At 47.9% G+C, this 26919-nt stretch overlaps 1 protein-coding gene across 1 annotated transcript in view; it reads left to right on the forward strand.

The window, feature by feature from the left end:
• Nucleotides 1-23457, forward strand: part of TBC1D22B (TBC1 domain family member 22B) — an 80585-nt gene extending 57128 nt beyond the window's left edge. The window contains exons 9-13 of the mRNA XM_008151957.3: nucleotides 6853-6959; nucleotides 7394-7469; nucleotides 10045-10172; nucleotides 10458-10553; nucleotides 21578-23457. Coding sequence (XP_008150179.1) covers nucleotides 6853-6959; nucleotides 7394-7469; nucleotides 10045-10172; nucleotides 10458-10553; nucleotides 21578-21706 — 536 coding nt within the window. The 3' untranslated portion in view covers nucleotides 21707-23457. The remainder of the gene's footprint in view (nucleotides 1-6852; nucleotides 6960-7393; nucleotides 7470-10044; nucleotides 10173-10457; nucleotides 10554-21577) is intronic.
• Nucleotides 23458-26919: the final 3462 nt, after the last annotated feature.

Below are 26919 nucleotides of genomic sequence, written 5' to 3' on the forward strand. Positions count from 1 at the left end.
GGCCTGGGAAACCGTTGGTGATGGCAATGCTCTCTATTTGGACGGGGGCATTTTTGCACAGAAGCCTACATGTGTCAAAACAGAACTGTGCACTTATATGTAGTCAGCTGTGTGTAAATGACATGTAAAAAGAAATCCTTTCCTACAGAAACACAACAAATAGAAATGTAGGTGTTAGTTGGATTGTGACGGTGCTACGGAGAAAACGAAGCAGGAAAGGACGAGGTGTGCCGTTGGGGACGGGCGCAGGCTTTAAGCAGGAGTGAGCCAGGTCACATTGCGAAGAGGATGTTTGAGCAAAGCCCTGAAGGAGGCAGGGGGCAGGCCAGTTAATTTTTGATAGTTGCCTCAAAATTTCAGAGAAAATAAGTTAATATTAAACGCCCCACATACTGCCATGTCTCGCTCCTGGGCTGTGGGTTATATTGCAGCCCCCAGCTCTCAGTCACTGGGAGGGTTCATTGTCCACTCACACCCGACTCTGCATGTGGTCCCCACCCTGCCAGTCCTGTTCTTCCCTGTCTGATGGGGTGTGGATGCCAATGATAAAACTGGAAAAACTAATGGTGGGGCTTCCTTATTGCCTTACGAGGACATTCCCTTTTCCTTTTTTAAATGTGAACTTTAGCCCTGGCCAGTGGGGCTCAGTTGCTTGGAGTATCATCCTGTGCTCTGAGGGGTCGTGGGTTTGATTCCCGGTCTGCGTGCATACCCGGGTTGTGGGGTGGAGGAGGGAGGCATCCGATCAATGTTTCTCTCTTGCATCGATGTTTCTCTCCCTCTTCCTCTCTCCTTGTCTCCTTCTCCCTTCCTCTCTCTCTAAAATCAATTTAAAAAGGCCTGTCCTGGGTTGAGGATTAAAGTTTTGAAATGTAAACTTTACATTGCAATATAACATACATATTTTAAAGTACATGTATCATACATGCACAGCTTGATAAATTTCCGATAAATAACCAGCACCCATATCAGGACATGGAACATTTCCAGCACTGCAGAAGTTACCTCGGGTTCCCGCCTAGCCCCCCCACCCCAGCAAGGAAAGCTTCTTTAGTCAGTTTTGCCTATCTCTACACCTGATCAATTAAATCATGCAGTAAGGATATTTCATTCTCTATTCAATGCTATTGGTCTGGAGGGAATTGGGGGTGGAGCTGATGCTGAATTTGTTAGCGCTCACCCTATTGGGACTCTGACCCTTTCCTCAAGATGCCTCCTGGCCCCTCTTCACAGCGAGGCAGCCTCCCCTGTGACAGGCAGCTGAGGGCTGTTAGAGGCTCTTCCCAGCAGTGGACGTGGATCTGGAGCCAGCCAGTCAGAGTGCGGCGCGAGCTGCTTTCCGCTGGCATTTGAGAGCAGTGTGTGCCTTTGGTGGGGTGCCCAGTGTTGAGTTTACTATCATGGAGGAGGGAAGACTCCAAGGTCAGTTGTGGCTTGTCGTCTCTGGGCTGAGACCTAGCCTGCTCTCCCTGGCGCGTGGCACGAGGGATGTGTGCATGCTTGCTCACTTGCTCCTTCACTCTCATCCAACCCCAAGAATGAGTGAGAAGTTGACGGAGGAGAAACCCAGGTAGCCAACACATTCCAGATGTGGGAGCCTAATGAGGAGCCTCTGAGCAGCTGACCTTGGCCTCGGGGGACCAGGACTTCCCAGAGCTCGTTCACATACACTGTGACACGCCGCCCATCTCTTGGGGGATCTGTGGGCAGGTCCTCGAAAGTTAGGTGTGTGCTGGACCTGCTCTCCTTGCCCCCGTAATCTGAATACGCAGAGTTTGGGCTCATATAATTTCATGTAGACAAAAATTGTAAACAACCTAAGTATCTGTTGTAGGACTGGATCCTACAGTCAGAACCAAGAGGCCCAGTTAACCAGCAGCCTCTCACGTTGGCTAAATAAGAGTAAAAGTAATACAGAAAGAGAGAAAATTTGGTGGTATTTTGTTTTAATTCGTTTTACCCAGGGTGTCATGACACTGGGTAGTGTATAGCCAGAGCCCATCTGTTAGTCTGAGTTAATGTCCAGCTTTTAGTCACTACCCTGATTGACAGGCACAGAGTCAGGAGGGGCTCCAGGGTCAGTTGCTTCTCTGTGTCTTTAAGACAGCACATCTCTCACACAGTTTGGTACGTGATTTTCGTGAAACAGAGCCTCCTCCCTCTAGACTCTGCTCTGTAGGAACCTCAGAAGTCTTTCCTCTGACCCCCTCCCTGGGAGAGACCAGCTCTGCTCACTCTCCTTCCTCTGCGGTGGCTTTGCGTTCCTGTCATTAGCCGAGGGCCCTCACCCTCTCCATACTGAGGCTTGTGATGGCATCCTTGTCGCAGTCGCTGCCGTCACATACCTGCCTGAAAGTACTAAACAAATAATACCCAGCGTACATTTTCATGGCAGTTGAACCACTTAAAAATTATTGCGTACAGGAACTGCATGAATTCCTTGACACTTTCTCTTAAAACTTTTTGGATGAAAAATGTCAGTTTCTGTTTTATGAGATTCTTTAGATGTATGGCCGAAAAGATTTACATTTTCCTTTTCTCAATTAGTTTACTTTTGTCATCAGAAAAGATGTAAGCTATCCTTATGAGTTTACTTTAGAAAAAACAAAGACAGGACCCAGGTGGGCCAGAGGCTGGGGAGAGACCCCACCTGCAGTGGCTGCCGGAATCCGGCCTGCGTCAGGCTCATCTTCTGACCCGGCAGCCAGTGTGGGGTTGCCCAGTCCCGATGGCTCCTGGGAAATGCCTAGAGCAGTGAGTGCACAGGTTCCTCTTGTCAGTTTAAGCAAAACCAGCTTTTCCCCAAAGCTGTTGAGGAGCTTGAGGTGTGTGTGAGGCTGATTTTAGGCCAAGACTTGGAGTTCTCAGAAAAATAAACATTTGACAGGAGTCAGAACTCAAGTACATTTTATCAGCTAATAAATGGGCATGTTCTTGGCAAGCCCACAGTGGGCAATTTGATTTTTATAAGGAGCTTTGGGTTTCCTCTTTTTGGATGCTTTGCCTCCTAAAATAGCCATAAAATATTCCTTAAAATCTCATTCCCACCAGTTTGAGTCCTGACTGCTGTATGTCTCTAACAACCGAAGACACTGTCCTCATTCGAGACTGCGTTGCTGGCATGGTTTCCCGTTCCAGCTCAATTAGATGCTGAATTTCCTCAAGTGGGACGTTTAATGGTCCTTCTGAACAGACTGTTTATGCTGAATGAGGCCCTTCAGAGAGCTGGGCCTCCTGCCTCTGCTGCTTTTTGCTGGTGCCTCAGCTCACAGTTTTTGACTGAATGTGTGAATTTTATCCTCCCAGCAGGCAGAACACTGCAAATAAACTCTGCCTGCTCTCGAAGTGCTGGTGAACTGTCCCACTGCCTGCAAAAGCGAAGGGCTAAAGGGAAGGCCTGGCACAAGGGCAGAACATGGGGAAACAACGGCCTCGAATCAGTGCCCCCTAAGAGGGCTCAGCATCTGTCTGTTGGTCCCTTTGCTCCCTGGACAGACAGCTAAACATTTGGAATTGGCAGTTACCAAGAGTGGCATCTTGCCAATGTAAGACCCCATGTTGTTAGAACTTCTCCTTAAGACCAAATGGTGGAAATGGAAACTTTGAAAATTGACTTATTTTTAAGGTACATTTTGGAATTAGGTTAAGTTTGGACGTGACTAACAGGAATCCAAAATAAATGAGACTCTGAAAGCAACAAATGAACAAACAAAAACTCATAGACACAGACAGCAGTATGGTGGCTACCAGAGGAAGGGGATGGAGGCCAGGGAAGGGGGTTAGATGTATGGTAACAGAAGATTTGACTTCAGCTGGTGGGCACACAGTGTAATATACAGATAATGTATCAGAATTGTACACTTGAAACCTATATAATTTTATTAACCAGTATCACCCCAATAAATTTAATTTAAAAAAACTGAGGCTGAAACCAGATAGGAATTTATTTATTCCTCATTTAATAACAATAATACAAGCTAACATTTACATAATGCTTATTTTGTGCCAGGCACTATTAGCATTTTTATATATTAACTTACTTAATCCTTATAATATCCTATGACACTGGTAGGAAAGACCACCTTAACAGATAAGGAGCTAAGGCTCAGAAGGTAAAGTCGTTTGCCCAGAGCCACATAGACGGTGAGTGTGGGAGTCGGGTTTGAGCTGGGCAGTCTAGCTCCGGAGTCCATGCTCTGAATCAGCGTGCTATTCTGTCTGACAAAAAGCCACAGGTCGCCAGGGCTGATACGGCGTTGTGTCCCCGTCGTTGCCAGGGGCCCAGGCCTTTCTTCCTTGTCACTCTGCCACGTGTGACATGTCCGGCGCAGTGCTCTGCAAGTGTAGAACGCCCACCCGTGGCGGGAAGGAGCTTCACAAGCCTGGGCAGCACCGATCCTCCTGTGGGCACGTGTGTGAGCAGTGGCAGTGGTTTTGCCCTGCGCCCTCCTGTGGCTTTCCCTTTTGTCTGACAGCGCACTCATACAGAGGGAGGTCTGGGACGGTTAGCGTGAGCACTGCGCCCTCTTCTGCGCTGCTGTGAGCCTGGTCCTGGAGAGGTCTGGCTGTACCGGGGCCCAGCGCAGCTCTCACCGGGTGGAAGGGAACAGTTTCGGGGAGTGTTTGTGGTAGTGGGAGTTGGAGGCCCCTGGATACCTGTCCCGGGGGAATGGACACGTAAAGTGGGGAGGCACACGTGGGGAGTGAAGTAGAGTGCGTGCAGCCACACGCCAGGCCTTAGAGATGAAACACAGAGCAAAGAGGGCAGGAGATTCTGAGCTGGGTCTCAGAGCCCAGGACCACTTAACTAAATTAATAGTGTATATATGGCCACCCCCCAAAATACTACATAGTAAGTGTTAAGTTAGGGGAAATCCTTTCTTGGAAGGATTTTTTTCTTAATATGATTTCTCAAATGGACCTTTATGTATTATCTGAAGTCTTCCTTTCTGCAAGCTTTCTTTATTCCTTTTTTTTTTTATGATAAAAGTAGGTGTAGTCAATTGTTAGGTCTTTTTTTTTCTAAAATAGTATCTATAATAATAAAAGCGTAATATGCTAATTGGACCAGACATCCTTCTGGATGAAGCTGGGGCTGAGAGGGAAGCCCGGGTCCTGGGAGCCAGAGGGAAGCTGGTGCCGACAGCCAGGGGAAGGAAGGCCTACTCTTGCATGAATTTCGTGCATCGGGCCTCTAGTCTATATATATTTTTTCCTGACTATAAAAATTATGCTTATTAGAGAAATTTTGAAAAGTCTAATACAGCTTAACGAAACTAAAAATCCTTTATCCCTCCCACCTGGGGAACATATCCTGTAAACCTTGGGACGTATTTTGTCTTTCCACTGTGCTGTGTCAGCACATGTAAATATTGTATGTACAGTAAGTGGTTGAGAGTATTCCATACATAATTCTGTACCTTGCTTTTTTCCCTAACACAGTGACATCCTTTCCCAAGTTATTACCAATTCATATTAAGCTACATCTAAAACTATATCATGCCTATGGTGTGCCAGGCCCTGTTGTTAGCTTTTTATATGTATTAACATATATTTACATGTGTCTGCACTTCAAGTTGGACTTCTAGGTTGTTTCCAGGGTTATAGCTTTTCTGATAAAACACTTCCCCTCCCCAAAGGGTTTCTGCAGTCTTCAAAGTCCATTTAAAAATGCTGTTTATAGCCCAACTGGTTGGCTCAGTGGTTGAGAGTTGACCCATGAACCAGGAGGTCACAGTTCAATTCTCTGTTACAGCACATGCCTGGGTTGCAGGCTCCATCCCCAGTAGGAAGCGTGCAGGAGGCAGCTGAACAATGATTCTCTCTCATCATTGATGTTTCTGTCTCTCTCTCCCTCTCCCTTTCTCTCTGAAATCAATAAAAGCATGTATTTTTTTTAAATGCTGTTTATACAGGAGCAGAATCTGAGAGTTGTTACATGTTGTCTCGAGGAAGTTCAGTCATAGTTCTGGGCAATAATTCTCATAAGTGGAAGGGCTGGGTTCTGAATAGTTTTGTCCGATGCCTGTGTCTCTGCAGTTCCAGGGCTGCAGTGAATGTCCTACTTTCAGACAGGGCTTGTGGGTCTGAGGAGAGAAGCCATCTTTGGCGTAGAACTCAGGGCCTCTTTCACTTCCTTTCTCTCTAAAAACAATAAAAAGATATTTTAAAACAAAAAAAACAAACAAAAACAACACATTAAAAACTAAAGCCCAGCTGGCATGGCTCAGTGGTTGAGCATCAGCCTATGAACCAGGAGCTCATGGTTTGATTCCCGGTCAGGGCACATGCCCAGGTTGTGGGATCCGTCCCCAGTAGGGGGCGTGCAGGAGGCACCCGATCAACGATTATCTCTCATCATTGATGTTTCTATCTCTCTCTCTCTCTCCTCCTTTCTCTCGGAAATCAATAAAAAATATTTTTAATTTATTTTTTTAAAAACTAAAAATAAAACTGAACTATGGGGCTATCTGATCCCAGCTGCTCTCACTACATATGAGTGAACTGGACAGCTCACTGAATTCTGAAATCAAGTAATTTTTCTAGATCATGTCCAGGGGGCTGGGTCCATAGCTCATTGAACATGAGGCCTGAAGTATCTTTTTCTAAAACGGAATGAACAAGTGCAGGGGAAGAGAAAGATACTGTGGACCCAGTGGACTTGTAATGCGGTCCTCGGGAACTCTCCTGGGCCTCGCCCACCTGACCGGAGGAGGGCAGGCCCCGCCCCTTGGCATCAGGTCCTCCTGGCTCTCCCTGGCCCCAGGGTCCTGTTGAAGATACTAGACTCTATCTTTCTCTCTCCATTTTTTAGAGAAGACCTCTGGACTCTCTCCACCTTTTGTTTTACAGAAGAGGATGTGGAGAACTTCGACGTGACCAATTTGTCTCAGGACGTGCTGCGCAGCATTGAAGCCGACAGCTTCTGGTGCATGAGCAAGCTGCTGGACGGCATCCAGGTGGGCTGGGTCTGCCCTTGCACGCCCCGTCCCGGGCTCCTGCGGGCCTCTGGGTTCCTTGCTGCTCTTTTGCATCAGACAGCCCCCAACCCAGCACGGCGCCTCCTCTTGTGGTCCATCCATCTCTGCCTCTTTCATTAGCTTTACAGCTTTCAAAAGGCAATAGTCTGGCGTCCCCTGCAGTCTCAGGAGGTCTCTCTGTTGCCCTGGCTTTGTCGTCAGAGCACGCCCGTGCCTCCTGGGCCATGGTTCGCCTCCGCAGAGCAGGGCTCTGTTAGGCTTCCCAAACTGCTGCTCTGTAGACCCCTCTGTTCTCCCAAACACCGGCACCGGCTTTGGAAAACTGCTTGTGCCTTTGCGTGTGTTTCTGTGAACTTGAGGTGGTAGCACAGCTGTGTGAGTCCTGCTTATCCTGGGCTCTGTGTCATTGGCAGGATAACTACACCTTCGCACAACCAGGGATCCAGAAGAAGGTCAAGGCGCTGGAAGAGCTGGTCAGCCGGATTGATGGTAGGTTCAGAGGAGTCCTCTCGCAATAGCACACACGCGGCTGACACAGCACATTATGCACGAGTCCCTCCTCAGCCCCTTCCCAGTGTGACCCTTTCCCGTGTGCTCTGTGCTGCTGGCGCCCCAGCATCCTTCCGCATCTCAACAGCAAGGCGAACCCTGCTGTTTGCTCAAATTATTTTCTCTCCTTAGTTCTCTGTCACCAAGTTCTATCAGTTCTCCTTCACCCTCTCTCCTCAAGTCACCCTTTCTTCTCCATTGTCCTAGCTCTGGGCCAGCCATGCCTCCTCCAAACCTCTCCTCTTACACACCTGTCACACAGCTGCCTCTTGCGTAAGCGTTCTGGTCGCATCCCTCTTCTGCTCTGGAACCGCCGGGGCTCTCCCTCGCTTTCAGCAGCAGCTCTGTAGGCTGACCTGCCCTCCAAGTGGTGATGGGCGGGACTTGAGGCCCTGACACAGGGCCCTCAGGCCTGGCTGCCCCCCAGCAGGACCTCCCACAGCTCCCGAGACCTGTTTGGGTGGCTCTTCCTGAAGCAGAATGTCCTTGACTCTGGCTTGGAATCCTGGAATGTGAGGACTAAAAGGCAATTCAGGGAGCCCTGCTCTGACTGATGAAGAAACTGCGGCCGGGGAGAGGTCAGAGTTAGGGTTCAGAAGCACACATAGAGCCTCACAGCGAGGCCTGTAGGTGGGACCCGCAGCACCAGTCAAGCTGCAGAGCTTCTTAGGACGTCACCAGTTACGCACCAGCTAACAGAGCGCGTTTCCTGGTTTTCCCAGCCGTGGTTTTCTGCTTCAGCTAAGCATTGCCCTTCCCCCCACATAGAAACTGGGTATCTTTCACTCTTCTTCCCAGGTTCCCAATTTGTTCCACTCCACCTTCTTCTTTTTTTTTTTAATAAATGTAATTGATTTTTTATTTATTTGTTTATTATTTTTTATATATCTTTATTGATCTCAGAGAGGAAGAGATAGAAACATCAATGATGAGAGAAAATTACTGATCAGCTGCCTCCTGCATACCCCCTATTGGGGTTCGAGCCTGCAACCCGGGCATGTGCCCTTGACCAGAATCGAACCTGGGACCCTTTTATTCCACAGGTCGACGCTTTATCCACTGAGCCATACTGGCTAGGGCTATTTATTGTTTTTTAAAGAGAGAGTGGAGAGAGAGGGAGAGAGAGATAGAAACATTGATGAGAGAGAAACATCATCGATTGGCTGCCTCCTGCACTCCCCCTGCTGGGGATCAAGCCTGAAACCTGGGCATGTGCCCTGACCAGGAATTAAACCAGTGAGCTCTTGGTGCATGGGTTGATGCTCAGCCACTGAGCCACACTGGCCAGGCCTCAGCTTCCTTTTATGACAGCATTTCTATCTTCCCCACTCACGTGTTTATTTACAGTGGTTTCCTCTACGTCATGTGTGGATGCTTTTCCTCTTATCGCCCGGACCCAGCTGTTAGCCCTGCGGTGGGGCCCGCATGAGGGTCTCTTGCATCCCTCACCTGGATTCTGGTGCAGGGCGCGTGCGCAGGGGTAGGCGCTGAGCCGGCTGACACGACAGAGGCCGTGGTTTCTGCCACTATCTGCCCAGCCTGTTTTTTTCTCCTCACACATACATGATAAATAAAGCTACAGTACATTAGGATAGTGGATGTTTAAGTGCATATATCTTTATTCTTTCGATTATAGAAGTAATATTACAAAAATTTAAATAATTCAGAAAAACACAAAATAAAAAGTAAAAACCTTCCCCCTTCCTTAAATAAATAACCCACCAGAAATAACCATTGTTAATAGTTATTCCTTCAGAAATTAAGTATCACATGCCAGGTGCTACTGTAGTCACTTTTATTTTCTCATTTTATCGTCTCCCAAACTTTCTGAGATGTGGGTGATTATCCCCGTTTTATAGGTTAGGAAACTGAGGAGGATAGTGGTATAAAAAAAATTCTATGACGTATTATTTGAAGGGCTGTCATGGAAAACAGGGATCAGGATTGTTTTGGGGTTGTTCCACACGGACGCCAAGGGTGGGAGTGGGGGGCGCTGGCTTCTGTGGAGTGTGTCGAAGCACTTCCTGGTGAATCACTTAACTCCAGTGGAGGGGCTGCCTTGAGTGGAGTCAGCGAGCCTCTCTCACTGGCAGGGCCAAGTCCCTGCTGCCTGCCATCTGTCAGGGAGGCTGAGGAGGAAATCCTCGCTGGCGGGAGGGGGCCAAGGTGACCCCCGTTCCTTTCCATTCTGCCTCCTCCTCTGCTGAGTGATAAGGTCAAGCAGCCAAGTGAACCGTGCGTCTCCGGTTCTGTGGCTCAAGCAGCCCTGGGAGGGAAGAAGGGCGCCTCAACTGTCACTGTGGGATGTGACAGTGGTCCTGAGTTACCTGTCAGTGCTGCTGTGTGTGAGACGGTGGAACCAAACATAAAGGACAGTCGGACGCCAGCGTGACGCTCTGCCTGGGTTCCCGGGGAAGGGGTGAAAAGAAATGGAAATTGCCTTCTTGGCTCCTGGACTTTTCCAGGATCTGACCCCCCAGGTTGTGCCCGGGGCCAATGACACTTCCTGTTTCAGAGCAGGTACATAATCACTTCAGGCGGTACGAGGTGGAATACCTACAGTTTGCCTTTCGTTGGATGAACAACCTGCTTATGCGGGAGCTTCCCCTTCGCTGCACCATCCGCCTGTGGGACACATACCAGGTATGAAGAGATCCCCTCCCTCTCCACGCCAGACTGTCCCGAGGCGCCCTCTCCCGGCCTGGGGTGGAGCGGAGCTGCTCAGGAGTCCCCACCTCCTTTCTGCTTCGGGGTCTGCCTGAGCCTCACAGGCAGGGCCTCTGCTCAGCCTTTTCAGGCCCCCGTTTGCCCAGCCACGAAAGGGGCGCTGTGCTACGTTCCCACCTTGCAGGCGGACTGGACCCCAGAGGACTAGCGCCAGCTCCTGGTCAGGGCTTGGAGACCTAACTCTGTTCTCTGCCTTCCCAGTCTGAGCCAGAGGGGTTCTCCCACTTCCATCTCTACGTGTGTGCAGCTTTCTTGATCAAGTGGAGGAAAGAGATCTTGGATGAGGAGGACTTCCAGGTGAGTGGACAGGCGCTCGGCCTGGGCTGGGGCTGGGCGGCAGGTGGGAGCTTCCCGTCAGTGGGGCTGGACAGGCAGAAGGTGCCCAGCAGGTGCCTGGCTGGGAAGGGGGAAGGGGAAGGGGTGCTCAGAAGAGGTTGCCTCTCCCAGTTGGCAGCAGTCATAGGGCCCAGCACCCTTCAGTATGAAAGGGTCTTAGTGCCAGAAAGGCTGCTGCAGACCTGCTGGGCAGGCCTAGGAGACCTCATTCAGGCCCTGACAGGCATTTGTTCACTGCCTGCCACGAGCTAGGCACTGCTGAAGGCAGAGGATACATTGAAAAGTAAAACAGACAGACATCTCTGTTCTCATGGAGCTCACATACTAGTTGGGAGAGACTTAGAATAAACAAAAGCAGAGTAAGTTAAAAAGAATGTTAGAGGGTGAAAAGGTAAATTTTTCTAATGTAGGGCAGGATAAAGGGGTTATTAGGTAGTGGGGAAGGGGTAGGTTGCAATTTCAAGTTAAGTTGTCAGGATAGGGTCACATTTGAGCAAAGACTTGGGAAGGGGAGGGAGCCAGCCCTATGATCATCTGGGGAGGAGTATCCAGGCAGAGGGAACAGCCAGTGCAAAGGCCTTCAAGCAGTGCATGCCTGCCGTTGAAGGAATTGGGGTGGTGGCGGCGGGGGGTGGGAGAGGGGGGGCTGGAGCACAGTGATCCAGGGGAAGAGTCGGCAGAGGCGAGGCCAGGGAACTTACAAGGGACAGCTCACCGAGGACTTTGCAGACTGTAGGACTATGGCCTTTCTCTGAGTGGAAGGGGAGCCGTAAGAAGGTCTTGAGCAGACAAGGGACACGATCACTCAAGGGATCGCTCTGGCTTCTCTGTGACTGTGGGCGTGGGTGAGGGTGGGGCAGGAGGCCACCCAGGAGGCCATGGTGGTCCTCCAGGTGAGACATGAGGGTGGTGTGGACCTGGATGGTGGCAGTGAAGGTGTGACAAGTGGCTAGAACTCGGAGATATTTCACACGTAGAGCCAACAGGGATTCCTGATGAATCAGGTGTAAAGTATAACAGAAAGAATGAGCAGTTTGACTGCACACTTTATGAGAAGGTGGCAGGGAACAGGTTTTCGGAGGAAGATCTGGAGTCCAGTTTTGGACATGCTGAATTTCAGCTACTGTTAGACATCCAGATGGAGATGTAGGATAGACAGATCAATCCATGAGTCTGTGCTAGACATGTATGTTTAGCAGCCTTCGGCTAGAAGGCCTGAAAGCCAGGGTGGTGGATGCGAGCCTAAGGAAGCGAGTGTGGACAGAGGGGAGACGAGGACCTGGTCTTTCGCGCACTCTCCTACACCAGGAGGCCAGGGAGAAAGGTGGGCGGAGCAGAGGAGGGAGAGTGGATGACCAGTGAGGGCAGCGGCCTGGAGGCCTGGGTGCAGGGCAGATGTGAGGTGGTGGGATGCTGGCAGCTGCTCCAGAGGCTTGGGGACTGACTGACGAGAGATTGCCAGGCTCTGAGGTCGGCAGAGAGGAAGGCCTGGAGGTTTTCATGGTCGTTATCTCTGGGACAGTAGTGGGCTTTTGTTTGTCTGCTTTGTACATCTCTGAACAGAAGGTTATTTTTTCCAAATGGGCATCTATTTCTTCCAAAAGCAGGGGACGAAAGCCAGAGAGGGCTGAGTGCTTTTCTAAGGTCTAATTACTAACCGAGGTGTTGAGTTCTCAAGAGCAGAGCGTGGCCATGTGCTCCCGAGCAGGCCCGCTCTAATTGGTATTAGGTGGCCAAAGAGCAGGAACCTGCCCAGCAGGTAGATGGAAAGACAGGACCCGACTTGCCCAAAAGGACTTTGGAAGAAAAAGGAAAGAGCAGCTTCTGTGAGTAGATGCCAGCTGTGGTGCCAAGGCTGCAGGAGCTGATAAAGAGCCACAGCTCCCGCCAGCAGGCAGCATATGTGGCGTCCGGGATAAATGAGCACCAGGGGCCGCAGTGGCCGTGCGCTGGGTGAGCTCTCCATTTTGATAATGTGGTTGAAGTGGAGCAGGATATCGGGAGCACGGGATCTAATTTAGTTATCCCGAGCCAGGCTCAGAGGGCCTTGTCACATGTGATAAAAGCGCTTCCCAGATTAGCCCGGGGGGTGGCAGGGATTCCTGGAACGGCTGTTAGTGATTCACAGTATCGACAGAGCACAGGGTAATAGTCTATGACTTTGAAACTGTGTTAGACACAGAGATGTTCTTTCCTGGGTAGCCTATTCGATTATCTGATGGATTTGAGGTCTTTCTGCAACAACCCTCAGAATAACAATGGAGCTTTTGTCTGCCGCTGTGTTAACACGCAGTTCTTCTCGGAGAGGAGTCCCACCTCTTTCTTTTAGACCAAATAGAACAGGCGATGGAACTGGATAGTCTGCACGGTTCCTCCCAGCCCCACAATTCTATAATTCTGTGAATAATAAAAGAAAAAAGTGGGTCTGACTGTGTTAGGATAGACAGGAGGTGTCCTTCAGGAGACGAGCACGGCGCAGAGCACAAGAGCATTGTGTCAAATAGTGAGACCCTGGCCCGTGACCTCCGCAGAGAACAGGGCTGCCTGTAGTTAAATCACTGCAGGGGGCGCTCTGTCGATGAACACGCATCCCAGAGAGCCAATGGCCCAGCTGGGAGGGAAGTTTTAGGGCTACAGCTGCAGTGACTCGAAAGGAAACCCGATGAAGTCACTGCGGAGGTAAAAGTTCAAGTTGTGGCGGTTTCAGCAGACCAGCCCTTGGTCACCCTTAGAGAGCAGGGAGGGAGCCGGCGGGGAGGAGGGCCAGTGCAGGGCGTCTAGAACAGCACTACGCCAGTCTCTGGAGGTGGTCTACTTAGGTCAAATCCTAGCTCTGCCGCTTTTCTAGGTTTGCAACCTTAAGAAGTAAATTGGTGTTCGATACCTCAGTTTTCTTACCTGTAAAACGGGGTAAGAGTACCTGCCTCGTAGGGCTATTATGAGGATTATACAAATAATGCACATGACGTGGGTAGAATGGTGTGCTGCGCATATAGCCCTCCAAGCAGTGAGCTTACTGTCATTATCACTGGTCCCTGCAGTGTTCTCCTGAGTCTGGGAGCAGTGAGGCAAGACAGAGTTTAGCACCCAAGTCTGAGTGCTTTTAACTTACCTGAGTAAACAGGCTCTGCTAATCCTGGTGAACAAATGGGGCCGGAGAGGAGGTGCCAGAGGGTGCAGGGGGAGTGGCTATGACCATGGGGAAGAGAATGAGCAGGTCCCCGACAGCATTGGCACATGTGCGAGATCCTCTATTTGACTCGCTCCATCGATGGCGGGCCCACTGACTCTGGGAGGACTGAATGTAGTAGAGCAAGTCCATGTTCAAGCGGGCAAGCCAAGATCACAGTGGCCGAAGCCTTCCCGCCCCCCATCCTCCTGCAGCATGGCCACCGTTATTGGCCTGTCCGTCAGGGTCATCAAAGCCCATCAAGGTCAAAATTCTGGTCTCTTCCCCGGTGTTTCAAGATGCACATTACCCAGGGACCCATGCCTCCGAGCATGCAGAGAATAAGAAGTGTACGGATAAGGGGCGGGTGGACCTGCCCTCGAGAATGGCCACTTGTTGGAGGTCGTAAGTTAGTGTCTATTGGTCTGCTCCAGAGCTGGCTTTTAGTCCCCAGCTCCCCCCAGGACTCATCACCTTGTTTTCTTGAATCAGTGATGATGAGAAACTAACACTTTGTATTTTGTAATAAATCCCTAATCTATCTATCTATCTATATCTATATCTATATCTATCTATCTATCTATCTATATATTTTTTTAAAGATTTGTACAGAATAGAGTAACCTCCAGGTAGCCTGGAAATGATATGGCTATAACATTGTATCTACTGGTCACCCTGCAGTCTAAAAAGTCATCTCGGGACAGTATGTGTGAGAGCCCGAAGAGCAGGATACCCCACAGAGATGTCAGGGCAGGTGTCTCAGAACTGATTTCAAGGGGACTCAAAGGACCAATAATCTAAATTCCTCCAACGCTGTAAAACGGGAATTGGCAAGGAAGTTACCTTGGCCTAGCTGATGACTCTAAACCAAAGTAGCAGCTGGCCTCAGAATCCTGTCCTTTCATCTTATGGAAAACCTTGGAGAGATTCCCATTCTGAAAATGTTTTTTGTAGGACACAGATCAGAGTTATTAAATGGAACAGTGCTAAGCCCATGGGATGTTTCAGGCCTAAATGACAACTAAATGTAAAGAAATCCCTCGAACCAGATGGCATCCACCCACTACTTCTGCAGGAACTTCTGTTTGGGATCCTGGAATGTTGCCCAAACAGATATCCAGTAAATTGCCCGTTTGCATCCAGCCCAGAAGAAGGTTCAGAGAGAGCCCTGGGGCCGGGTGAGAAAGGATGTAAACAGAAGAAGCCCTTGAGGGGGACTCCACGGCCTTCTCTGAGGGGAGACTTACCAAATGCACTGCTAGGTAATCCAATGTTGGAGAAACCAGTGAATAAGTTTGGCTCTCACAAAGTTTACATAAAGGACACGTTTTTGAAAATTGAAACCAGGGGAATTGTTTTGCTACCTCACTGGTTTTCAAAACAGGAAGGATTTGTTTTAAAGTACTTATTTGACTAAGAAAGTATATTTACATGCCTGAATACATTTACAGTTGCAAAGTGTGTTCCAGTATTGCTAAGTGATTCTTAACACAGTATCTTATTTAATAGTATATATTTTATGTGGCCTTAAGGTCTTTTGCTGTCAATTATTATACATCCTATTTTGGTGGTGCTTGGCTTTTACACTGAGTAAAATTAATCAACTATTCAGATTTCTTTCAAGCAGTCTCTGCTATGACTTCTTTTCTTTTTGTTCCTTCTACATTATGCCCAGTTCCCTCTCACTCCAAAGCAAGTAGTATGTAGAATAGTGGTTATGAGCACAAGTTCTCACTCATAGATTACCTGGGTTCAGATCCCAGCCCAGGATTACTCTGACCCTGGGCAAGTTCCTTAACCTCTGTGCCTCAATGTCCTCATCTGTAAGATGGACCTAATATGTATCTCAGAGTGTATGTGACGCTGAAATAAGTTAATACAGAGTACATATGAAGCATCCACGGCTCTGCCTGGTATGTAGTAAGTGCCCGGCATGTAGTACGTGCTACCATTATAACAGTTATTATCCTAGATTTATCCCTCTTCATCTGCAATTCTTACATCTATTGAACATTCTCTAATGGGTTTTCCCTGTGCCTTTTCCTCACCAAAGTCTCTTTGTTTGTTACCTACTATCTCTTCTCCCTTGGCCCCTTCCTTACCTAATTGTCACCCCCTCTGCCCATCACGGCCCTGATACAGCTCAAATTACTCCTCTGCTGTATTTCTTTTCCTTTGTGATCTGTGGGTTCTCAGCAGGTACCTGAGCCAGAACCTCTTCTACTCTTTCAACCATGTTCAGTTTTTCTTCCGTGAAAGCCGTTGCCCCTTTCCATTAATTTGGAACCGTCTCTGCTGCTTGCCCCACAAGCTGCCTTCTTGTGCAAACAAGTGCAGTGTTTCATCTAAGCATGTCATACTTAGTGTTCCCATGAGCTGGCTTTGTAACAAATCTTCAGTGGTTCCCAGCCCAGTGTCTCCTCTCTACCTCTAGCTAAAAGCACCTGATTTGCGATTAACACCTTCCCACTGTTACAGCACTACGATGGGAGTGCATGCCTAGGCATGGCCACCAGGTGGCAGAGTGGTTCCTCACACCTAAGCCTCACTGCCCTTGGGGGAGGTGAGGAGTTGTTAAACCAGTCTCTGGAGGGAGGAATACTGGTAAGGGGTGGAATTATTTCCAGGTTTCTGGAAGGTTTCTAGCAAGGCTAGAAGAATTGGAAATTACTGGTAGCTCTTATCCCAATGAAGAATCGTCTTTTCTAGAAAGATCATCCCTTTATTGGTTGCTTTTGTTTATCAGTTGTATGAGTATGTAACCACTATAGAAAAATTTAAAATACCAGTATGTAAAAAGGAAAAAATTAGGTACCTGATATCTTACCACACAAAGGTGATATATTTCCTTCCAGACATTTCATTATGCAAATCTATATGAATAAATACATATTGTATGTATGTAATTGTTAATTAAATCATTTTGTATACTTTGTTCTGTAACCTCTATTTACCACTTTACAAAATATAGTGGTGTTCTATAATGTCAAGAAGTATAGATATACATAATTTCCCCAAATTTGTATTTTTTTACACATTACATGAGTACATGCTTGTGCAAAAATGTTGAAAACATGAATAATTTGGCTGCAGGGTATTTTGTTTTATGGATTTACCTTCATTTATTTAATAAAAGGTCACTCTCTGTGACATCTAGGGGTTGCCTTCCTTGGGATCTCAAGTGTGCTTTTATTCCATCAAGAGCTTTTTAGTACCTCTAGTGCAGTGGTCGGCAAACTCATTAGTCAACAGAGCCAAATATCAACAGTACAATGATTGAAATTTCTTTTGAGAGCCAAATTTTTTAAACTTAAACTTCTTCTAACGCCACTTCTTCAAAATAGACTCGCCCAGGCCGTGATATTTTGTGGAAGAGCCACACTCAAGGGGCCAAAGAGCCACATGTGGCTTGCGAGCCGCAGTTTGCCAACCCCGGCTCTAGTGGAACCCCAGACCTGGTTGCCTGTTGGAATCACTGGAGACATTTGTGAAAAGTGTGCGTTGCCGGATCCCATCCTAAGTCTTTAGAATCCAAAACTCCAGGAATGAGGCGTGGACCCATGTGTTTCTAAGAGTTCCTGCATTTGCTTAAGCTCTTACACTGGTTGGATGGCAAGTGGGATGATCACTTGAAGTCCTAAGTGTCTCATCGAGTCTCCAGGCCTCCTGGTGCCTGTGTTCTGGGTGAGGATAAGCAAATGTCATTCCTTCAGCTCAGGGCTGGTTTGGAGTCAGTGAGGTATGTCTTCAAGAAATAGGATAGCACCCTAGCCAGTTTGGCTCAGTGGATAGAGCATCAGCCTGCAGACTGAAGGCTCCCAGTTTCGATTCCGGTCAAGGGCACATGCCTGGGTTGCGGGCTCGATCCCCAGTAAGGAGCGTGCAGGAGGCAGCTGATCAATGACTCTCTCATCATTAATATTTCTGTCTCTCTGTCCTTCTCCCTTTCTCTTTGAAATCGATAAAAATATATTTAAAAAAAACAAAAAGAAATAGGATAGCGACTTGGCCTCACCCAGCGAGTTGATTGAAAGTGAGAATGAGATTCTATGCCAACAAAAAGCAATAAAAAAAGTTTTCCAATGAATTAATTAAGTTAAAAATTAATATTAGTGCCATAGCCGGTTTGGCTCAATGGTTAGAGCTTTGGCCAGTGGACTGAAGGATCCCAGGTTCGATTCCAGTCAAGGGCACATGCCCAGGTTACGGGCTTGATCCCCAGTGTGGGGCGTGCAGGAGGCAGCCTATCAGTGATTCTCTCTCATCATTGATGTTTCTCTCTCTCTCTCTCCCCTCTCCCTGCCTCTCTGAAATCAATTTTAAATATATATATTAAAAAAAATAAGATGGTGGGGAGAGTATGGGCAGATAGAGAAGCAGGTAGACTGATTGCTTTCTCTTGTTCCTCCTGTGGGTTCACCACCATTTTGACTTAAGGCTTCAAGTTTTCTTCTCAGGTTTGGAGATCTCAGGGACAGAGTTACAATTAACAAAGTTTGTTTAATGATAGTATTCAGTGCTGGTGGAGATCTGGGAAATGAGCATTTTTCTGGAATGCGTTTTCTGGATGAGTGTTAAGTACTTTTAAAACATTCATGCCCTCTGACATAGTAATTTCATTCCTAGGACTTTAGCCCAAGAAAATAGCCTAATATATGGCTTTATGCATAAGGCTGTTCATTATAATTTCATTATAGTGAAAAAAACAGAAATAATCAAGTGCTCAAAACAGGAAGATGTAGAATAAATGATGGTACATCTGCATCATGGAAAATTGTTTGGCCATTGAGAATGTCTACAAGGAGTTCTTAATATTAGAGGAAATGCTTATGATAAACGCTAAATAGATTCAACATTGCATAGAGAAACTATTTCAACTGTGTAAAATGTGCAGAAAAAGGACTAGAAGGAAATATGCCAAAACATTTCAAAATAGCTTCCTCTTGATTATGAAGTTACGGATATTTTATTTTCTGCTTTTTTACTTTTTACTAAACAAAACTTCCCCAGAATGTGTATTAAGACTTTATTGTAAAAATTAAAAACAAAGGGCTTGAAAGATAGAGAAGTATAATGAGAAAGTGAAAGTCTCACTTCCCCAAAAGTAACTGCCTAGCCCTCTAAAGTTTTTATACACCAATATAGGTTTTCTGAAGTCTTTATACACATATATACATATATAAATTATAAATATATTCTGTTTTCCCATTTACCTAAGTGATACTACATTATATGTATTTTCCTACAACTTACTCTTTTTTCCTTCTAAAAATGTCTTAGCTATTTTTCACCTTGGTGCATGGAGTCCTACTTCATTTGTTACAGGTGCTGCCTTGTATTTCATGATATGGATAGCCACGGTTTATCTAACTATTCCATACGGAAGGAGACTTCTCTGGTGCCATTCCCGCTATTGGGAGCTGTGATGCAGTGAAGACCTTTATACAGGAGTGTGAATATTTCCTCAAGAGAGGGACCCAGACATAGAGTCCCAGATCAAACACCATGTGTGTTTCTGACTTTGTTATACACGGCCTGTATTTGTTAACATGATATAAACTGTCCTGTAACCAAAACCTTAGAATAACAGTGGCTTAAAACAAGATAGTTGTTTACTTTTCTTTGCCTCGCCGTCTAAGTGTAAGCAGCCCAAAGCTAACACAAGGGCTCCAAGCCTCTTCTGGCTTGTTGCTCTACCATCTTCAACACGTGGCTCTAAAACCTTAGGGTCTGAGATGACTGCTTCCACTCCTGTGTTTTACCCATTTTCTAGGAAGGGGAGAAAGAAGGAAAGTTTAGGGCAGAACCCAGACTTAGTCAGAACTTCATCATATTGGCCATACGTTGCAGTGATGTGTGGACAGTATGATAAAGGCAGCCAAGTTTCTTTTGCTGAAAGAAGAAATCTCATAAAGACAGGCAAGACCTTTACACTACAAAACATTGCTAAGTCATTGCCTGTGGGTGGGCCATCAGCATTCTGTGCATTGCCGGGTCACAGCGCCCAGCCATTTGTCTATTTTCTTACTGATATGTAGGCACTCTTTGATTATGGATATTAACCTTCCGTCTTTTACAGGTGTTATGCATATTTCCTTATAGTTTGTTTCTTATACTTTACTAGAGGCCCGGTGCACGAAATTCATGCACAGGAAAGGGGGTGGTGAATGTCCCTCAGCCCAGCCTGCACCCTTTCCAATCTGGGACATCCCTCTCACAATCTAGGACTGCTGGCTCCCAACCACTCGCCTGCCTGCCTGCCTGATTGACCATAACCACTTCTGCCTGCCAGCCTGATCACCCCCTAACCACTCCCCACCAGTCTGATTGCCCCTAATGCCCTCTCCTGCCAGCCTGGTCACCCCTAACTGCTCTCCCCTGCTGGCCTGGTTCCCCCCAACTGCCCTCCCCTGCAGGCCCGATCACCCCCAACCCTCCTCCCCTGCCAACCTGGTCCCCCACCAACTGTCCTCCCCTGCAAGTCTGATCCCCCACAGCTGCCCTCCCCTGCAGGCCTGGTCGCTCCCAACTGCCCTCCCCTGCCGGCCCGATTGCCCCCAACTTCCCTCCCCTGCAGGCCTGGTCCCCCCAACTGCCCTCCCCTGCAGGCCTTGTCCCTCCCAACTGCTCTCCCCTGCTGGCCTGGTTCCCCCCAACTGCCCTCCCCTGCAGGCCTGGTCGCCCCCAACTGCCCTCCCCTGCAGGCCTGGTCCCCCCCAACTGCCCTCCCCTGCAGGCCTTGTCCCTCCCAACTGCTCTCCCCTGTAGGCCTGATCACCCACAACTGCCCTCCTCTGCTGGCCATCTTGTGGCGGCCATCTTGTGTGTTGGAGTGATGGTCAATTTGCATATTGCCTCTTTATTATATAGAGAGGCAACCAGGTGCCTCTTGACACATTAAGGTTTTTATAATTATATGTAATCAAATCTCAGTATGTTTATGGCTCTGGGGTTTGTGTCTTGTTACAATTACTTTCATTATCAGAAAAATAACAAGAATGTCCAGTTCAGAAAGAGAGACAGAGAAAGAACTTGAAGCAGCAGCAAGAGCATGGGTAACTACCGAGAGAACCTAAAATCTCACATTCATTTTTATTCCAATATCCTCTTTAATAGCGGTCTCCCTGGAGCTGTTTGAGGGACCTGTGCTTTGAAAACTAATAGAGTTTAGATGGGTGGAGTTTTAAAAGAAGATGGGTGAGGACGGTCTTGGAGAACAGGGCGGAGGAATAGGGTGATTGCAAGTAACATTGTATTGTGAGAAAAGTGTCCAAGCAGAAGGATATGTAGCAGTCGCCTATACTAGTAAATGTTTTTGGTTTTCTTTTAAAGGAAGCAAATTAAGTTACTAACAAAAGGAAAATGGTTGAGTAAATTATTATAGCCACATGACAATACTAATATTGAATGTAATCATTTCTGAAGGCTGCATGGAAAAACATGATAATTATAGGTAAAAAAATATATGAAATCCTAATTATGATTACAACTATTTAAAGAAATATGCATGTGAAAAGACTAATAAGAAATACTTCAAAAAATTAGGGAGATGTTTGGATGATTATTTTTCTTTTTTAAATATCTTTATTTACTGTTGTCATTCTGTATTTATAATGTTTTTAAAGAGGCAGGTGTTAGTGGATTGGAAAATCAGCAGAGGCTTTTCAATGCTTCCTAGGGCGGGAGGGCCGTGTGCTGCTTGGGAGGAGGGAGGCCCCGCCCGTTAGGATGTGGGGCAGAGAAAGAAACCCGTCAGGGCCTGCTGGTCCATTGCTCTGTGGTCCCGGGATGAGAAAAGTCCTTTCTTGTATTTCAGGGTCTCCTCATGCTGCTACAAAACCTACCTACGATACACTGGGGCAACGAAGAGATCGGGCTGCTTCTCGCCGAGGCGTACAGGCTCAAGTACATGTTCGCCGACGCCCCCAATCACTACCGTCGATAGGTGCTATCTCCCCATGGGGACCCAGACTGCCCCCATCTCTGATGGCAATCTGATCACTGTGGCCACTGTGCGAGCCGTGGACTGGACCAGGAACCACTCCTGCTGTAAAAAGCTCACATCCGCCGCCCAGGTCTTAACTTTCTGGCGTGCCTATCCACCACTCCATGTCTCTGGATGGGTCTCCTGGACCGCTGTCAGTATTCCATGCCACGTGCATGGGCCAGCTCTGGGAGAGGACTGAAAAAGAGGTACAGGGTTGTCTGCCCCTTTAAAAGAAACTGGAGAAACGAAGGGGAAGGCTCAGGGTCTTAACTTACATTGGACTTGCTGTCTCTTGCCTCCCAGCCCCAACTGATATTGTTGCTTTTTGTGACATAGTTTGATTTGATCACAGGTCAGAAACGCCTTATGTTTTCAAAATACTCCTAGCCCCTCTCCCCTGTCCACAGTTCCTAGCCCTTTACCTGCTGCCCTGGTCTGAGCCAGTGAGGGGCAGCTTTTTAAGACCATTGTTCTCAGATGGAGGAGACACTGATGCTTATAACTCTGGGAAGAGCCGGTACCCAAGGGCTAGGGATTTTATTTTTCCTTTTCTCACTACTATGTGAGCGTGCGTTTGTGTTCATGGGTGGGTATGCCCACTCAGCATTTAGTTACCTATCTGAATTTCTTTGTCCAGACGAGCCCATCACACCAGCTGGGAAAGGCCCCAGCCGCCAAGTGTGTAAGCGTCCCTTGAGAAGGACAGGGCAGGGGAGGAAGAAGGGTCTTTTTACCTCTCCAAATCCTTTTCCTTGATGACCCGCTCCAAGATATTATGTGTAAATTGTGTTATTATGTATATGGGTACAGATGTACAAATATATGTCCTCTTTGTAGCAGATATGATTTTATATTTATAATGCGCATCCACTTGTGAGAGCAATCCGGCTCCCTAGCGCAGGGGTTGGTTTCTGGATGCCCTCCTGTGCGGGCGGGAGGGAGTGGATCTGCTGGGGTGGGCTGTGCTGAGCGGATGGAGCTGCTTTGAAACCAGAGGCAGCCGTGCCGGGCATCAGTGTTGTAGTTGTTTCTCCTCCCCTCTGCCCCACCTCCCCGGCCCTGGGGGAGCCTCTGCCTTGCTCCTTCCTGCCTTCAGTCAGAGCTCCCCCCTTCACCCCTAGCCTCCCAGAGAGGACCACGGAGGCAGAAGCCCTTCTGCATGTTTTTAGCCCCTGCCTTTCCCCCAGAATGGGGGACGGCTTTTGTTTTTACATTTGTAAGTCAGCGTTGTATTCAGGACAGAAGCTGTGCCTGACGGTCAGTGCCAAGGAGAGGGGTTTCCTGTGTGTCCCTGGGGTTTGGGCTCTCCTCAGAGAGAAGCATTTGGTGTCCCCACCCAGCTCACGAGATGTGTGACCCCAGTTCCTGTTTGGTGTTTGGTAGTGAAGTGAGGGTGGTGGCACGCAGCTGTCATCTTGGGGAGCCAAGCAGTGTCCCAGTGGGTGACACCCTGGCGTCTGCCAGCAGAGCCACCCACAGACGCCTTGTTTCTCATCTGGAGCTGTTTCTCAGGCATTTTCCCTAACCCTGCGCCCGCCCCGCAGTGTGCCTCAGTCCCCTCCGCAGAGCGGGCCCGGGGCCCAGCCTCAGCTGGACTGAAGAAAGACTTATGTTCCCAAGTGGTGGTTTTATTTTTTTAGTTTTTATGTTTGTATGGGAAATTGTGGGTAAAGTGAAAGAATTGTAAATAAAGAGTGGATTTCCTCCTCCGCTGCTGATTTTTCTTCCGTGGATTTGTGTAACCTGGAACCTAAGGAGTCCCCTTTTCTAGTTTTTTTCCCTGTTGATTCTAGTAAGTGTGGGGATGAGCCTTCTGTAAGGCAGGCAGGGGACATCAGCAGGCCCACTGTGCCCCACCTCGGGGAAGGACGCTGGAAACACACTGAGTGGTCACGTGGCTCCTAATGGCTGATAGAGCGCCTCGCCATGTGCCAAACGGGGACAAGCACTTTACGTGGACTAACTTGTCCGGAAGGAGTTAACTTGTCCATCAAACAGTGTTTTCCCACCAAACCATTCAGAACTGTTCAAAGACTGGCCCTCTATTTAGGGTCTTCATTAAGGTTTCTTCTTTCTTAGTTGTTGGTTGGTTTTTCTCTTAGTAACCTAATTCTAGAAAGTCAGCTGACTGCGTCCTTACATACAGTGTAGATTAGAATCGTTTCTTCACCTGGAACTTCTTCCTAGGGCTCATTTGAGAGTGTTTCTTGGTTTCAGTCATTAGAACTAAATTCAGCTATATGTAACAAAAGCCAAAAATAACTGGTTTAGCCCAGCCAGTGTGGCTCAGTGGTTGAGCATCAACCTATGAACCAGGAGGTCACGGTTCGATTCCCTGTCGGGGCACATGCCCAGGTTGCAGGCTTGATCCCCAGTAGGTGCTGTGCAGGAGGCAGCCAATCGGTGATTCTCTCTCATCTTTAATGTTTCTATCTCTCCCTCACCCTTCCTCTCTGAAATCAATAAACATATATTTTAATAAATAACTGGCTTGCACAACATGGGAATTCTCCCTCACGTAAAAGTCCAAAAGTAGGCAACCCAGGGTCATGTGATGAACTTTTTCACAAAGCCTTTAGCAACCTGGACTTCTCTCGGTCTTCATGGTCAAGATGACAAACTAACACTCTAGCTACTGCATCCACTTTCCAAGAGACAGAATGGATTAAAGAAGGGACAAAGAAAGAAACATAAGAAATGTGCCAGTAGTGTTATAAGGAAGGTTCCAGAAAGGTACCCCATAATAACTCCTCTTAAGACTCACAGGTCAAAACTCAGTCCCATGGTAAGTCACCCTTAGTTGCAAGGGAGTTTGGGGGATTAGTCAATTCAGGCAGCCATGTACCTGGCTCAAAATCAGGATTCTATTACTATGGAGGAAGGGGAGAGCAGATACCAGGATCCAGGTAGCAATCTACAATTAGAACTTAAGGAGAGTTGAAAACAAAGACCAGACTTTCCCATAAGCATATAGAGGGTATCTGACTTTGAAATTCAAGTGACTGTTTACAGTTAACCTTGGAATTTAACCATTATCATAAAACATTGACAGTATTTCTAATTGATATTGTTTGGATTTGGGGCCATTAAATGTTCCAGAAAAAAATAACTATTCTGAATTAGTCTTCATTCAAAATTCTGATTTTCACTTATGTAGAAAGTCGAGCATTTTTCTGAAATATGTTTGGTCATGATTAGAAAGTTGATGAAAATTTGAAAAGTAACTCTTGCATACTCTGACCTACAGTGGACCTAATGTTTGTGTAATCTAAATCTCTACAGTTCTACTTAAATAGGCCCCACCTCGGCTTGTATTCATCTGGGAAGGGATAGTGACAGATTACTCAAATAGTGAACTCATTTGCTCCTGAGGCAAGAGCCTCTTGCTGACAGCATTCGGCTTGTCTTGAGTTGGACTTCGCATGTCCAGCATCTTTGTAAAGCTTTAAGGATTGGAGTCAGAAACTAAGCTAAACCCCAGTAACTGAGCCCTTGATGTCTCTTCTTAGGACTTCCAACACTCAGTTCCCAGCTGGAGACTGTCCGAAGGGACGGAGGTACAGTGACCACCGGACCGAGAAGGTATCTTGAGACCAGAAAACGAGGCTGGCAAGTCCATTGGTTATAACAGAACTTGTTGTAGAGTAAGTTACAGGAAGAATGGGTCAGAGTGGAGGGTGGCCCCACAGTCTGTTCAGATAATCACCGCTGCTAGACAGCTGTTACAGTAAATGTTTATGGTATAGCCGAACTACTAATGAGCCACAAGACAAAGGGAGCATACCTCCTGGTGGTCTTATGATGGAAAACTGCTTACAATTGACACCAGCACCTACTTTGATGTTTATCTCAGTTGCTATGCCATTCTGGCCTTTTACTGACAGGAATCTCTATGGTTATAGTGTATAAGCTTATAGGACACAATTAATCATTAACCATAAGGCTTGGTCCTGGCTGAGACTATCAAGGTCAGGTTCAGAACATGGAAATTCTAAAGAAAGGGGTGCACAAAGATGGAGTCAGCGTTGGTTACATCTATATCTATACAGAGACAGTGTTGGAAGCTGCCATAGGTACCAAATAGAGGCTTTTAGACTCATGATGAGAAAAATGAAATTAACACAGAATCAGAACAGTTTATGGTCTATGTGCAGTTAATCATTTAAAAAATATATATATTGATTTCAGAGAGGAAGGGAAAGGGGGACTGAGCCTGCAACACTCAATCACTGAGCCACACCGACCAGGCTATCCTCCTATATAATAAAGAGGTAATATGCAAATTAACCTTCATACCCTCACAAGATGGCTGCCTACGACCAGGCCGGCAGGGGGGTTAGTGAGGGACGACCAAACGACTGAACAGCAGGCTGCGTGGGGCAACCAGGACGGCGGGGGGTCCATGAGGGATGACCAGGCTGGCAGGGGGGCAGTTGGGGGCAACCAGTCCAGCAGGGGGGCAGTTGGGGGCGACCAGGTCAGCAGAGGGGGGAAGTTGGGGGCGACCAGGCCAGCGGGGGGTGGCAGTTAGGGGCAGCCAGGCCAGGGGGGAGTGCAGTTGGGGATGACCAGGCTGGCAGGGGGAGCAGTTGAGGGTGATTAGGCTGGCAGGGGGGACAGTGAGGGGCAACTAGACTGGCAGGGGGGCAGTTAGGGGTGACCAAGTCAGCAGGAGGGAGCAGTTAGGGGTGACCAGGCTGACAGGGAGGGGGCAGTTAGGGACGATCAGGCCGGCACACAGAGGATCGGGCCTAAACCAGCAGTCAGACATCCCTGGAGGGTCCCAGATTGGAGAGGGTGCAGGCTCGGCTGAGGGGAATCCCCTGTGCATGAATTTCATGCACCAGGCCTCTAGTCCTATATAATAAAAACCTAATATGCAAATAGACCAAACAGCAGAATGACCGGTCGCTATGATGCACACTGACCACCAGGGGACAGACACTCAATACGGGAGCTGCCCGCAGGCCCCAGGCCAGCCAAGGTGGGTGCCAACAGGAGCCCTCCCGATTGCCCCGCCAGTTACCCCTCAGAGGGAGGCGACCAGCAGGGGGGAGAGGGGGGCAGGGTTGGCCGGCGAGCAGGCAGCACCTGGCTGGCCAAGATGGGTACCAGCGGGGATCCACCAATCACCCCACCTATGGCCCCACAAATTGGCCCTGATCGCCGGC

The sequence above is a fragment of the Eptesicus fuscus genome, chromosome 10, assembly GCF_027574615.1.
Source record: "Eptesicus fuscus isolate TK198812 chromosome 10, DD_ASM_mEF_20220401, whole genome shotgun sequence".
Lineage (NCBI taxonomy): Eukaryota > Metazoa > Chordata > Mammalia > Chiroptera > Vespertilionidae > Eptesicus > Eptesicus fuscus.